Source organism: Meles meles, chromosome 4, assembly GCF_922984935.1.
Source record: "Meles meles chromosome 4, mMelMel3.1 paternal haplotype, whole genome shotgun sequence".
NCBI classification, from domain to species: Eukaryota; Metazoa; Chordata; class Mammalia; order Carnivora; family Mustelidae; genus Meles; species Meles meles.
This window is the reverse complement of record NC_060069.1, coordinates 22,164,404-22,180,327: the sequence shown is the minus strand read 5'-3', so window position 1 is coordinate 22,180,327 and position 15,924 is coordinate 22,164,404. Positions and strand designations below refer to the sequence as shown.

The 15,924-nt window shown below is 39.9% G+C and overlaps 1 protein-coding gene across 6 annotated transcripts in view; it reads left to right on the top strand.

Moving 5' to 3' along the window:
- The window catches only part of NEK10 (NIMA related kinase 10), a 227,445-nt gene that overhangs the window by 5,608 nt on the left and 205,913 nt on the right, over positions 1–15,924 (top strand). For all 6 annotated transcript variants that reach the window (XM_046002046.1, XM_046002044.1, XM_046002042.1 and 3 more), the window contains exons 2-3: positions 11,622–11,732; positions 12,002–12,062. In XM_046002046.1, the coding sequence (XP_045858002.1) occupies positions 11,659–11,732; positions 12,002–12,062 (135 nt within the window). In that variant the 5' untranslated portion in view covers positions 11,622–11,658. The remainder of the gene's footprint in view (positions 1–11,621; positions 11,733–12,001; positions 12,063–15,924) is intronic.

The window sequence follows — 15,924 nt, the reverse complement described above, 5'->3', positions numbered from 1 at the left end:
AATCCCTGACTAGTTTGTAGTAACTAGAGGAGACAGGCACCTGTATTTATTGGATTATTGCTGCAATCTTCCCTTTATTAAGAGCAGCAAGGCAGTGCCCGGTGAAGCTGTGGCCCCATTGAGGATGCCAGTGGAAATTACCTTAAAGAATGGATGTGTAAGTTGAGACACGAGAGATGAGTCTTTCAGGTCTTCCCATACCAATTTGTTCCTTGAGTCCAGGAATAGAGATCCCAGGGTGTCCAGCAGAACCCGCTCTAGAGCAGGGATTCAGGGGTCAGGTGTGAGTGGAACTGGCAAGGGTGACAGAGGCATCATCCCATGGAACACCTCATAGGCCTTGTTAATTTTTGTTGTTACCTCAACAGAAATGGAAAGCCCACAAAGGCTTAATTGGTCAGAGTTGTCCATAAAAGGGGTGCTTTTGTAGCTTTGTGGAGAATGGATTCCATGTTGTTGGGCAGAGAGAGTAAATGGAAGTTGAGGGACTGCTTAGGAATGGATTGCTGTAGTTTAGGTGAGTGATGAGGGAGATGAGGGTGTCGGCTATGAGAGTGGAAAGAAGTGAACAGATAGAGACCATATTAGAAATGGTAGAAAAATAGGATTTAATGGCCAAACAACTAAGAGGAAGAGAAAGGTGCCATTTTTTTTCTAATGTTCATGCCAAAGTGCTGTATTTTGAGATTATTTGTGACTATTTTGTTCCATAAGTTGGCCGTAGACTTAGAGGCTGCCACTCATCCACGTACCATCATCCACCTCTCTCCACATTCCTCAGCTCCAGTCCAACTAATCTACTTGCTGTCTCCCCAAACCACTCCCAGGATTTTGCCTCCATCCCTTTATTCGTTCACTCTTCTGAAAAGTTCTTCACAAGCCCTACCCATTTTTCTGGACCTTCTTCACGTCCCCAGTTCACAAGCCTTTCCATGGCTTTTCAGCCCACAGTGATCTTCCTTTCCCCCAAATTCATTCGATTTAGAATCTCTTTTAGAAGTTAGCTTCCTCTGCTTTATGACATTCCTAGTATTCTTATTTAGTCCCTTGTAGTAGCCTGTACCACAAGAAACTACCCCCCCACCACCACCTTTAAGGTCCAATAGCAGTAGTTTCATATTGTTTGACTTCTCACACATACTGAGATGTGCAAAGATTCTTTTTTGCAGTGCCCAGAAGAGTTTGTGCACATTCAGACTATAGTAAATAATAAAATGCACTTAAAACAAAGTGTTACTAGATGAAATGTAATTGAATTTTATGGCTTAAAAGTACTCTAGTTTCTTATAGTGCCTCCAGTTGTTATGGACATCAATGTATTTACTTGTTCTCTTCACCCTTAGAAGGTCTAGGGTGCTGGGCTCAGTCCATACTTATTTATTATCACCAGGACTCATTTGTTATCGTGATTTATTACCATGATGGTCAGCTTTGGGAGAATATATTTTGACCATGTCTTATCAGTGCAGTATCCTCAGTGCTTGGCATATATGAGGGGATCAATAATTACTTTTTGAAGGAAGGAATGAATGAATATCATTTTCACTTTTCTCTTACACACAAAAACAGAGAACAGAATGTACTCTTGCTGTGTTTGGGGTCAATGAGAAAAGAGAAACTTGGTGTGCTACTTAAGTTACTCTCATGGATTGGTTAATATACATTTTCCCCTCATATCATCTGGACCTTTTTTTCCTTTTCAATATCACTACTTAATATATGGGTCTGCGGTTTCACTTGTTTTAACACAGAGATATGACAAACTATGTCCTGAGTAGGTTTAGGTCAGCAGCCACCCAAGGCATGAACACAGACATATCACAGATACCATTATGTAGTGGCAGTGAAGGGATCCATAGAAACCATATTCATATCTGCAGCTATTGCCTTTACCGAGAAAGGTCTAAATTTGAACAGGAATAAAGCCTCAAAAGAAGAAAACTATAATGGTGTCTGTTGCCACATACTCTAGTTGATTTTGGAGCAGCACCTGCAGTCCAACTTGGGTTAGTACTGGCCACAGGAAAATGAGGGCAAATTCTTTTTTTTTTTTTTAAAGATTTTATTTATTCATCTGAGAGAGAATGAGAGAGGGCATGAGAGGGGGGAGGGTCAGAAGGAGAAGCAGACTCCCTGATGTGGGACTTGATCCTGGGACTCTAGGATCATGACCTGAGTTGCTTAACTAACTGGCCACCCAGGGACCCTGAAGGCAGTCTTAAAGAAGTGTCTAGGGGCGCCTGGGTGGCTCAGCGGGTTAAGGCCTCTGCCTTCGGCTCAGGTCATGATCCCAGAGTCCTGGGATCGAGCCCCGCATCGGGCTCTCTGCTTGGCTGGGAGCCTGCTTCCTCCTCTCTCTCTCTCTGCCTGCCTTTCTGCCTACTTGCCTACTTGTAATCTCTGTCAAATAAATAAATCTTTAAAAAAAAAAAAAAGAAGTGTCTAACATACAGCGGATGTCAATAAATACTTGTGGGAGTGAGTGGGAGACAGAATACGACTGGAATTTTTTATTCTTTATATCTTCAATTGCTTGTTTGAATATAAGACAGAAAATTGTTTAAAGTATAAACAGTTTGCACAAGGAAGCTGTCAAGTCTACTTGACTCAGGAGCAAGGCCATGATAATACTTGCCCTTTAGCTGGGGACGTATTCCTGCCAGTGGAGGTTCTGTAGCAATTGCGTCTTTGTTTTCCTCTGCATGGTGATACGAAAATACACCGCCTACCTGTTTCACATGAGTGAGGCAAGATGAATGAATAGATGTTTGCAAGCACCCCAGGGTCCAGGAAGTGAAGTTATGCAAGCATCAGTTGCTATTAGATCACCCTTTGCCCTCGGCTAAGGGCCAATGTCAACAAGTTCTCCCTTTCCCATCTACCCAGAGCTTGCCATTAGGATTTAGGCCTCCAGAGGTATACGGGGTTGGGGGGGGGGGGGGTCTTTTAAAGGTGCTTTGTGGCCATGGATACCTTTTATCTCTCTGGGCCTCGGTCTCCTCTTTGGCCAAACGAAGGTACGGAATCATGATCTTCAACCCATGGCCTATAGATCTGTTTTATTTGTCCCGTGCAGGAGTTTTGATTTGCTTCATTTTTAAATGTGGGTTTAAATCCCTTTAGAGAGGGTATGCCTCCTCAGGTTTGACTGAAGCTTTGACTGGATCTACTCTATGCCTGTCATGCATTTACATTCCGTTCCTGGGCCTGGAAGGTGTTAGACACCCTCACGTCCATATTCTCTATGGTTTTTACATATAACAGCTGTTTCTGTTCGGCTGGCTCCACACCTGTTTCCCACTGAAGAACAATTACAATGTAACATTAGGGATAAAATCAAGTCCACAGTTTAGAGAAGCCTTTTTGAGCTGTAACAGGTACAGGTATAAGCAAGTCATGTTTCTTACAGGAGTTCCTTGACTTTTAGATCACTTTACTTTCAAGGGGGGTGTGGTGTGTGTGTGTGTGTGTGTGTGTGTGTGTGTGTGTGTGTGTGTTGTGCGTGTTTTATTTTCCAGTTATTTGACCCATCTAACTTGACACTTTCTGTGCAGGGCATATTGTTTTCTAAAACACAACCAGTTTGAAAAGACCAAGCACTATATCTCTGTGAGATTAAGTGTAATTATTCTTTGTAAAAAGGAGACCCTTTCTCTATTCTCACAGCACTTTAATTAAATAAACTGCTCAAGTGGCCAATGTATTTTGTTTATCCTGAAGTAATTTTAGACTTACATAAAAGGTGCAAAAGTAGTATAGTGAGTTCACATAGTATAGTGAGTTCACTCAGCTTCCCCCCAGTGTTAGCATCTTGATGACCATGGCACAACGATCAAGATTAAGAAATTAACACCTGACTAATGCATTTTGACACCCTTTGTTTTCAAAGGACCGCTATTAAGGGAATATTGAGAAAAAAATCTACAGTAAAGGACTTAGAGAAATGATTTTTTGTTTTGCATTGCCAGATAGTTATGGGGCTGAAAATGCTCTCGGTTTCTTTAATGTGTACTTGAGCACAGACAGATCTGTAACTTGTAATCTGATATGGAGGTTAACTGTCATTCATCAAAGGAAATAAGGACTCCCATTTGTCGGTACAAGGAAGTTAGAACTTCCTTTTGTGGTAAGCTTCATAACAGTTTATTTTAGTGCTTTTTCAAAATAATAAACCTGATGTAGCCAAAGTGGTGATTAACTGGAGTCATGTTAAACACTCTTACTGTTTTTACTTTCTAAGTGCTGTTTTTTTCTCAACCATTGGTAAATGTAGTAAATGAAGTAAATAATTAATCACCGAAGTGATTAATAAGAAAAAAAAAGTATTAGTGGGATTTGGAGCTATTTCCTATCATGAATCAAATGGCTTTCTGTTTCATATTCAGTAAAGATGAGGCCATTTAAGGATTTTCTGGACAGTTAAGGCAACTGTGGAATAAAAAAGAATTTCTGGTTAGAGAATCTGAAAACCATATTACAAATACCTTGTTATTTAGTTAGTGGGTTTATATTGTACAATTTAGATTAATTACAGACAATTGGGTAATTTTACCATAGTATAGATTTCTTTCTCTGTCATAGGTGTTTACCTTGCAATTACCAAGAGATCATGAGCAAATGAGGTGTGTGTCTCTGGGGACTTCTTTTAGCATTAACCCACATTTCAAACGATAATAGAAGATAAGAAAGAATTACTTTGAGAGTCTCTTTAAAATGGATTAAAAAAATTCAACAGTGAGTCAGTACTGTGATTTTGTCTGTACTTGACCAGGGCTGTAAACACCAAACCCGGTTTCGCTATCCCATGAGGCGTGGAAAGATCCTTTCTCACCCTTCTGTGATAGTATTTGAGTTCCATGGCTGAAATGTGCAAATGAAAGATACTGAAACTTTCTGTTCTTCAAGTAATATGCACAAGGATTTTGTACATAAACTTTCACTTCTGTGTCCCCTCCCTTTTTAAAAGAAAAAATTACTAAATTTCAGCTTTCCCACTTAGAATTTCCAGGGAAAATCCACCTGAACATAAGTATTTATGTGCCTAGTATTGTAATTTCTTTGGCCTCATCTCATCTGTAAAATAAATGTTAGAAAAATCAGTGGTTATCTTTTTTTGTTTTTAGCATTTTGTTTCTCAAATGAAACTGTACACAGACCCCCGGGAAGTGGGACTGCTCTGGCTTAAGAGGGGAGCCCAGGTTCAGCCCTAACTTCTCAGCCACAGTTCTCCTCTTCTAGGCTCCCTCGCACCCTCTTCTGGTTGTCCTGGAACTCATAACTAACTACCCAGTCCTTGCAGGCTCTGAACTTGGGGCAGTGGTTCTCAGAGAATCATCTAGGGTTGCTATGAAAACAATATTGCTATTCGAAAGGAGAGACTTCAGTTTTCTAGGCTATTCGGTTGGTCTGCAGACTAATATGTTATTGGTCCACGAGGAGATAGTACAAAATTGAGAGTGTTTCGAAATGTTGACAGCAATTCAACATTGCTGTGACATCCAACCACGTGATCCGAGCTGACTTACCTTGTTGAACAGGATATGGACCAAAAGTATTGGCCCATAATAGATTGCAAATTAAAAAGAAAAAGAAACTTCATAGGTTGCTTGAAAAGCACAGTTCATGCATATTATATTATATAGAACTCTAATTTCTCTCCGCAAGACTGAATAATCAAGATAATTCCCAAGTACATTCAAGATTATTATAACATGACAAACATCCACCCGTTGATTTGATTTATGAGGAAACTCTATGAAAGGTTTTTGAATTGAAAGAGTGATGACACAGGTTTTTTTTTTAAATAGTTCTTTTATCCATTGGTCCATTCTTTTTTTTATACAGTAAATATTTGTTGTTTGCCTTCCTTGGAACTAGAGGGTATTATGCTAAGGGAAATGAATCAATCAGAAAAAGACAATTATCATATTATCTCACTGGTATGTGGAATTTAAGAAACAAAACAGATCAGAGAGGAAGAGAGGAGAAAACAAAACAAGATGAAACCAGAGAGGGAGGCAAACCATAAGAGACTCTTAAACATAGGAGACAAACTGAGGGTTGCTAGAAGGGAGAGAGGTGGGCGGATGGGGTAACTGGGTGATGAGCGTTAAGGAGGGCACGTGACGTAATGAGCACTGGGTTTTATATAAAACTGATGAATCACAGACCTGTTCCTTTGAAAGCAATAACACATTATATGTTAATTAACTGAATTAAAATAGAGAAAAAAATCCCAAACCAGCCAACTAGGCTTTAAGCTATAGCCAAAAAAAAAAAAAGTGAACCAGGGAGGTCCAATTCCTGGTCTAATAAGGTAATCATGCAATTGCAATATTTTGCGCACATGTTTGCAAAAGGGGCGTATAAGCTGCCCTGGGGGCACTGAGGAGGAGCATCAGGTTTGGGAGGTTAGAGGAGGTTCATGAGCCAGGAAGAAGGCCAGTAGGGCTGAAGTGAAGGTGAGCAAGAGGGAAAGGGTAGAGGGATCAGAGAAGTGAAAGTCCTGGAGGGGTCAAGCAAAGAAGGCAAAGTTGAGGCTGTGCTCATGTGTATTCCCAGCAAGATTCTTGCATCCTCATTGTCCGCAGCTCTCCCACTGGGGTTGGTGATCACAGTGAATGACATGGGTGTCCTACCGAGAGCCTCTCCCATCCCTTAGGACTATTTGTGTGCTAGGTGTTGGCTTCAATATTCCTTTGCTTCTTACAGCCAGTTCCTATGTCTCTTTTTTGGAGGACTCCCCCCAAGCTTGTAGAGTCCCTTTACCCCCAGATAAGAGTGTTTGGGGTGTTACGACCTCCCTTGAGGACCCCTAACCAATGACTAAAGGCTAAACAGGAACATGAAATTCTGCTCCCTTCCCTCAAGTTTAGACAGTCCTGAGACATAATCTGCACTCTGGAGCTCCCCTTGGAATCACACCAAGGCTGCCCTCTGGAGAGCTTTTGCTCTAGGTAGCATCCTTGCTTGACTTCTCTGGAGAACACCTCCTCAGTAAGTATTCTGCCTCTGAGCAATTTAAGATGCAAGCTGCTTTCCCCCCATCCCCAGTTTTGGATTATAACCATTGGTATAACGTGATTGTTTTTGCTGATTTAAAATGGGATTAGATGAGATATTTCAGAGCATTCCCTACTTCTCGAAGTTTTCTTCTGAATAGTTTCCATTTTAACAGCCATCAAGTGGAAAGGATTTTGTTTTTTATCTGAAGGCAATTGTCTATTTCTACTGATTCCGGTGGATTTGTTTACTGTTTAATTAAGTGAAACATTCCCAGAGAGTTATCTATTCTCACTCTTCCAGCTCACAGAGTAGACATTAATCTTAAACTGATAAAACTATTAGATGATTATTTCCTGTTCACACACTGGCTCAATCAAATTATGCAGATTAAACAGGGGAATAAGATGGGGTGTTTAGCAGGGTATGATCTGGCTAGATATGCTCTCCTTCTGGCAGAAGCTTTTCTACACATTTTCATGTGCTAATCCTTGTGGCTTTCATTTCCTACTTCGAACACAGTCTGTAGCTATGGTTTGCACAGGAATTGGAGGCCAGCAGGCCAATGTGTCTATGTGGAATTTTCCCTCTGTCCTTGAGGGGAAAGTAAAATCAGATTCTATTAATTTTGACTGGATTTCCATTTATTTTAGAACTTTGGGGTCATTTTAATATCCACATATAAGAAGCACTGGATCTTTTGCTTTTAAAAATTATTTGCAGATCGCCTGTGTCATCCCTTCTTTCCTTCTTCTACCCTCTCCTCCTCTCCTCTTCCCTTCCTTCTTCCTTCTTTCTTTTATAGAAAACTGAAAGTGAAATCAATCTCTGAGTACATCACAAAACATAGTTTGAAGTCATTAAGTGGATTTTTATTTGCTTGCGGGAGAATCATATGCCTGTGATAGCCTGCTTTACCTTTAACAGTTTTCAGTCTGAGATTGGACATAGTAAATGTTTAGTAAGTATTTCTTGATTGTATGAATCCCTGGTGTTATGTCCTAAGCACAGTCCTAAAATACTATTTTTGTGCTTTTCTTGATGTTCTTCTGTGAAGAGAGCCGTGGTCCCCAACTGATAATTCCAGCTCAACTCTTTGTCATAAATATGACTACTCTACTGGAAAAATAATTTTTTAATCCTTACATAAACTTTGTTCATTTCACAAAATGAAGTTTCACTCCATTCTGTTGCAGTGAAACACCCATTGGCACATTCCTTTTACCTTTAAATATCTCTGAAACACTTGGAATTGACCTTCGATTTCACAATAGATTGAGGCATGCAATTATAAGACAATAATACATGCTTTCTCATGCCTGAAAATAACTCTGGAGTCAAGCTGTGACATTAAAGCACAGTTGGAAAATTTTACATCCAATCAAATTAAACCAATAGTATATTTAATTTTGTAATTGCTATGTAACTGAAAGTAAGGGTGTCTTCAGCTTTTTATTTGTTTATTTCTAGTCTGGAGATTAAAACAATTGAATCAGAAATTGATTAAGGAAAAAAGGACAAACAAATAAATAGTTTCTGTTCAATGGTTAAGTAATCTGCCTTATCTCTTACTTAGCTTTTGAGTGGGAGTGGGAAATAGCATTAAAATTTATCCTAGGAAGGGTGGCCATGATGACTACAAAGCTTATCTAGAAGACTGAAATGCCTGTTGGGTTGTATTCCCAGGCTGGCCAGACTGACTGTCCAGATTGTTTGAAAACAAACTTCAGCTGAGTAAATTTTAAAGATTTTATTGACTTTATTCAGTGATTCATGAATTAGACAACATCCATTCTAGCATATAGGAAGAAACTCTGAGGAGCTTCATAGACAGAAAGGAGCAGGAACAAGGAAGTAATGCTAGTCAAAAAGTAGACTATTGCAAGATTACTTTTCCCTAAAGGGTAACATGGGTTTATCAGGCAGATTATTTAACTAATGCTGATCTGATCATTCCTGCTTGGCTTGTTTAAGTGTTCATATCTGGGAGGGCTGAAAATGTAGTTAAATTTGCTTACCTGGGGATTAGCATAAGTGACTCTATTTTGGGCCTGTTGGCTTGTTTTCGACAGGGGGGTTGAGTGAGTGTAGGGGCTGTGCAAGACTGGCCCAATTCTTGCTGAAGAGCTTATGACTGCCATTGACCCACCTGGGGATCAGGTGACAGTTTGAAAGCTTTAGGAATTCTGGAGATCCAGTGAAGTTTTGTGTTTACTTTTGACACCGTAATGCTATTGACAGGTGGATGGGGCTTTCTCTGGGCTCTTAGGCAGATGATCCATGATGAGGGAGGAACCCCTGGAATTAGAAGCATATAGTTAAGGATACATGTCGAGAAGACAAGTAAGAAGGCATAAAAGCATTAGCTGGGCTCCAGGTATTTGCTTATGAGTATATATTTTGGAAAATTCCAATGGGGGCACTTTTCCTGACAAGGAGAATAGTATGTTTGTTGGAACAATTGGTCAGAATATTTGAAAACAAGGGTGACTCAGATAACAGAAACTCATGGGCTACTATACCATTAAACTGTGCCCTAAAGTATCTGAAGGCCTTTGAATGATAAACCATAAATGCTACTCATGTTTTTTTTTCCCCCCAAGATTTTCTTATCTATTTTGGAAAAGGGAGAAGGGGCAGAAGAAAAAGGGGAAAGAGAATCTCAAGCAGACTCCCCGCTGAGCACAGAGCCCAATGCGGTGCTCGATCCCAAGACCTGAGCTGAAACCTAGTCAGACATTCAACCAACTAAACCACCCAGACGCCCCGAAATGCTACTCATGTTAACATTTTTTTTTTCCATTTTTAAAATTAACATGTAATGTATTATTAGTCCCAGGGGTACAGGTCTGTGAATCGCCAGGTTTACACACTTCACAGCACTCACCATAGCACATACCCTCCCCAATGTCCCTAACCCAACCACCCTCTCCCTACCTACCTCCCTCCAGCAACCCTCAGTTTGTTTTGTGAGATTAAGAGTCTCTTATGGTTTGTTCTCCCTCCTGATCCCATCTTGTTTCATTTATTCTTTTCCTACCCCCCAAACCTCCCATTTGCTTCTCAACTTCCTCATATCAGGGAGATCATATGATAGTTGTCTTTCTCCGATTGACTTGTTTTGTTAAGCATAATACCCTCTAGTTCCATCCACGTCATCGCAAATGGCAGGATTTCATTTCTTTTGAAATCTTGCTGCATAGTATTTCATTGTATATATATACCACCTCTTCTTTATCCATTCATCTGTTGATGGACATCTAGGTTCTTTCCATAGTTTGGCTATTGTAGACATTGCTGCTATAAACATCCGGGTGCATGTGCCCCTTCGGATCACTATGTTTGTATCTTTAGGGTAAATACCCAGTAGTGCAGTTGTTGGGTTGTAGTGTAGCTATACTTTCAACTTTTTGGGGAACCTCCATGCTGTTTTCCAGAGTGGTTGCACCAGCTTGCATTCCCACCAACAGTGTAGGAGGGTTCCCCTTTCTCCGCATCCTTGCCAGCATCTGTCATTTCCTGACTTGTTAATTTTAGCCATTCTGACTGGTGTGAGGTGGTATCTCATTGTGGTTTTGATTTGTATTTCTCTGATGCTGAGTGACGTGGAGCACTTTTTCATGTGTCTTTCGGCCATCTGGATGTCTTCTTTGCAGAAATGTCTGTTCATGTCCTCTGCCCATTTCTTGATTGGATTACTTGTTCTTTGGTTGTTGAGTTTGATAAATTCTTTATAGATTTTTGGATACTAGCCCTTTATCTGATATGTCGTTTGCAAATATCTTCTCCCATTCTGTCAGTTGTCTTTCGGTTTTGTTAACTATTTCTTTTGCTGTGCAAAAGCTTTTGATCTTGATGAAGTCCAAATAGCTCTTTTTGCCCTTGCTTCCTTTGCCTTTGACGATGTTCCTAGGAAGAAGTTGCTGCGGCTGAGGTCGAAGAGGTTGCTGCCTGTGTTCTCCTCAAGGATTTTGATGGATTCCTTTCTCACATTTATTCCTTCATCCATTTTGAGTCTATTTTTGTGTGTGGTGTAAGGAAATGGTCCAGTTTCATTTTTCTGCATGTGGCTGTCCAATTTTCCTAACAGCATTTGTTGAAGAGACTCTTTATTCCATTGGACGTTCTTTCCTGCTTTGTTGAAGATTAGTTGACCATAGAGTTGAGGGTCGATTTCTGGGCTCTCTATTCTGTTCTATTGATCTATGTGTCTGTTTTTGTGCCATTACCATGCTGTCTTGATGATGACAGCTTTGTAATCGAGCTTGAAGTCCGGAATTGTGATGCCACCAACTTTGGCTTTCTTTTTCAATATTCCTCTGCCTATTCGAGGTCTTTTCTGGCTCCATATAAATTTTAGGATTATTTGTTCCATTTCTTTGAAAAAAATGGATGGTATTTTAATAGGGATTGCATTAAATGTGTAGATTGCTTTAGGTAGCATAGACATTTTCACAGTATTTGTTCTTCCAATTTCATGTTAACATTTTTATTGTTGTATTATAAATGAATGTTAGCTTTTGCATATTTAAATAAGTACTATAAAGTGACTTTTGACCTGAGAATATTTTGGAACACACAACCCAACTAAAGTTTTCCCCTCTGGTTTGTTTTGAAAGGCATGCAATGTTAATTCTGGGGCATTGATGTTTTACAATGCCTGATCAAGATAAAAAGGTGAAGACCACAGAAAAATCAACTGATAAAAAACAACAAGGAATCACCACCAGGTAACCCCTTCCTGATAATTAGTATCTCAGACAGTGGCCAGCAACAAGATTTAATGGCTTTTGAGAAATAGAGTAGACCCTTGACAATGGTTACTCTGGGTTATGGTGTTTACTGAAATGTTTGATTATTTCCAGAGTTCTGAAGGAAATGCTTAGTGTGTGTAGGTTTCCATCTATGAAACAGGCCTCGAAGGGGCAATTCCATCAGGGGGTTGACTAGTTCTCCGGGAATCTTCAGTTGGTTGACATTGTGTTCTTCTTTCTCCTAGGGACTATTCAGATCTTAAAAGACTTCGTTGCCTTTTGAACGTCCAGTCAAGCAAACAACAGGTAGTGTTTTCAAAGACTGCACATGTGTTAATAAAAGAGAACTCACGTGTTTCCAAAGGGATTGATTTAACATTTTTATGAACAATAATATTTCTGCATTTCTTAGTTCTTAAGTATGTCTTGTTTCTCTTCATGTGGCTGTCTCTCTCATACCTGGTTTAGGTTCTGCCAAGACTCAGGGTCTATAGCCTTTTTATTCTTTTCTCATGGCTGGGCCCTGCTCTATTTTCTGCTTATTGCCATGTGTCCTAATTACCAAAGCCCTTCAGTCTAGAAACAGTGTACTATTCTATTGAATGCCCAGTGTTTGACTCTTTGGAGCTTTAGGGAATCTGATTTTTTTCCCAAACACTGATTACTGAGTTGCCTTTCTTCTCCCCTCCACTCCTCTTCATGCTGCCCTGTTCCTACAGTACGGCTCTTGATGCTTGCGGCACATTTTATCTCATGAAGAGGCTAGAAATGGGTGAATTTGGTTATTTTTATGATAGCATTTTTGTATTTTTATTACATGGACGAAAGAATTGCACCTCTGTTTGAAATTATCTTTACACTTTTCTTTTTGGTTTTACTTCTGTAAGACTTGGGAGGCTCCTGAGATTCGAGGCTATCCATGAGGATTTGGGGCACAGCACAGCAAGTGCTAATTCTAATGTTAACAGTAGACAGTCAGCACCAGTAACTGGTAATGATAGGGATGCGTCTTGAACTGCAGTGACCTGGCACCAAAGTCTACTATGCTATACTTGTTTAAGTACATTTTTTTTTTAAGATTTTATTTATTTGACAGAGATCACAAGCAGGCAGAGAGGCAGGCAGAGAGAGTGAGAGGGAAGCAGGCTCCCTGCTGAGCAGATAGCCTGATGTGGGGCTCGATCCCAGGACCCTGGGATCATGACCTGAGCCGAAGGCAGAGGCTTTAACCCACTGAGCCACCCAGGTGCCCCATGTTTAAGTAAATTTCTTTAAGAGCTCAAATGGCGGGAATCCTGATGGATTTGTTTATATCCATCAAACTAACCGAGAACTACATTTTTGTCTATTTATTTATAGTCAAGGATAACTTCCTAATGATTTGATGGCACATAAAGGCTAAATAATGTAGTTTTATTTGGGGAACATTTGCTATGTGTCTGGTGTATCACGCTGTTTAGTAACCACATCTCCCACTTTTATAGATTAGGAAAATGAGGCACAGGGAATTAAGAGACTTTCTCAAGATCACAGAGCCAGCTGATGGTTGGAATACAGATCTGAACCCAAACACTGCCTCTTTGCAGTAGATGCTTCTAGCCCCTGAGACACTTTTAAATAATTTGGGAAATTAAATTCCAGTTAAAAAAATAGTTGGATAATCCTTGATTCAGAGTAAACAGGGGCATAAAATATCTTTTCACCTGTCAGTCCTTCTTCTCTGTTATTCATACTATGGCCTCAGGAACAATTTCTTCCCATCCAGCTGTGTCAGCATTCACCTTGCTCTTTATCTATCTCTACGCTGCTAAAAAAAAACTCCCTGGCTTGCTGCTCACAAGCCTTCATGGACAATTACCCCCAAATCACATCCATTCTTTCTTAGAAGGTAAGCCAGGTACTCACATATGGTTTTGGTTGTAGTTCCCATTCTGTTTCACTGTACATCCTAAGATGTAACCATGATGTCAAAGACTTCTACTTTTTGCTTTTACTATTCCCTTCTCCCAAATTTCTTCCCTAAAATCTCATCTATTTCTAAAACCCAAATTTAGTGACACTGCTTCCAGAAAAAAAGCCTTTCCTTTATTTTGCATTCTGAAAATTCTTTCTGTTTCCAAAGCACTTTCTTTCATGGTTATAGCACTATGATCTTCCTTGTTTTGGAAACGTTTATCTACATGTCTTATTTCTAGATGAGATTACATATTTCTCAATGCCAGCAACTTTGACTTTGCCTCTGCTTTACTGTATCCTGAGTTTAGTTAGTTCTTGGTCACTTTTTGTCAAATTGGAATTACGGTTTAAGAATTGGGTTCTGGAGTGCCTGGGGGGCTCAGTGGGTTAAGCCTCTGCCTTCAGCTCAGGTCATGATCCCAGAGTCCTGGGATTGAGCCCTGCATCGGGCTTCCTGCTCAGCAGGGAGCCTGCTTCTCCCTCTCCTACTCCCCCTGCTTGTGCGCACACTCGCTTGCTCTCTCTGTCTCAAATAAATAAATAAATAAATCTTAAAAAAAAAAAAAAGGACTGGGTTCTGTCATGAGCATGTATAACTTCATGACCAGAGTAACAGAAACACCAATGGTGTTGTTATTGTTTTAAAGACTTATTTATTTATTTATTTGAGAGCGAGAGAGAGAGAATGCATGAGTGGGGTGGGGGCAGAGGGAGAGGGAGAGATCCCAAGCCGAATCTGATGTGAGGCTCCATCCCATGACCTGAGATCACGACCTCAGCTGAAATCAAGAGCCAGAAGCTCAACCGACTGAGCCACCCAGGTGCCCCTCTAATGGTGGTTTTTGCCTCTAATTTTCCAACTTTGAAGCTCATGCTGCTAGATCTATTTTGTCTCAACACCACTTTCTTGTTAACAAAAGTTAACTAAAGTGAATTTAATAGTTCCTCCTTCTTTAACCAATTTTAGAATTTGCAGTTTGCTGTCTGACAAGTTCACATGGCATAGCTTTTTGTAACGTCTTTCACGTGTATAAAAATGCATATTTGTAATGCTTGAATTATTCAGAAAGTAGGTGGTTCTAAGAAGAAATGAAAATGTCCTCAATGATATGAAGATCCCGAGGCTCACAAAATTCATTCCTACTTCTATTTGTTAAACCTTAATTCATTTTAAATTTTGGAATAATAAATGTTATTCTGAACATCCTATTCTCCTTTTAGTAAAATAGTATGGAGAAGAATGATATTGGAAAGAATAAGTCAAGCATTTATTTATATCTTGCTTGTTCCAGAAAGAATGTAAGGAGGTTTTTACAAAGATACACAAAGTATGACAGTTTATCATAAATTAAAACCAGGGCCAAAGAAAAAAGAAGAACAAGGTTAAGGGTTAGGGACAAAGTAGAGTGAGACACACAGAGATAGTCATCGAAATATGCAAGTGGGTCACACATTTGGCTCAGAGATTTTTTTAGCAGTCAATTTGAAAAGGGAAATTTGGGAGTAAGGCTCACTCACCTGAATTTCTGATCTAACAAGATCTGGCCTGTTATTTGCAAATGGACCCAAATGGCCAATTAATTGGCTGCAGAGGAAATTTACTTTGTGGTTTAGGCAGAGAACTGCAAAGAACTGAATGTCCTTTATCTGAATCTCTAATGAGCCAAGCCACTTTTCTCTATTGTTTCCTTGCGTTCCATGTTCTACTTTCGTTCTTTGTCTTGACTACTCTATCTCTGTGTGCGTTATTCAACCACATTAGAGCTTGCCCTTCTGTGGGACAGTTCCAATAGTGGGACAGAACACTGAGGGGGCAGGGTTAGAATAACCATAACCAGTAAAGACAAATAATTCAAGGAAAGAAATTGCCCCAGGGCTCTTGAAGCATAGTGAAATTACAAAGTTGGTTGGAGATTTCACCAGAGGTTTCCACAAAGCTTGAAGTAATCTACCAAGAGCTGGAATTCGGATTTTTCCCTCTGTATCCAAAGCCACAGGAAGCTGAGAAATTGGTTTGCAGTAAGTAAAAAGGGTAGAAGAAAGAACAAATGAATTCATTATAGACCCGTTACCTTAAAATAAAAGAGGTTTTGATAAGTACTTAGGAAAGAAAAGGCATAAGGCACAGTTCCTGTGTTCTGAAGGATGGAGGTCTAGGAAATGCAGCTGTAGCACATGACGCAGCAAGACAGTCCTGAAGGAATGGTATGGA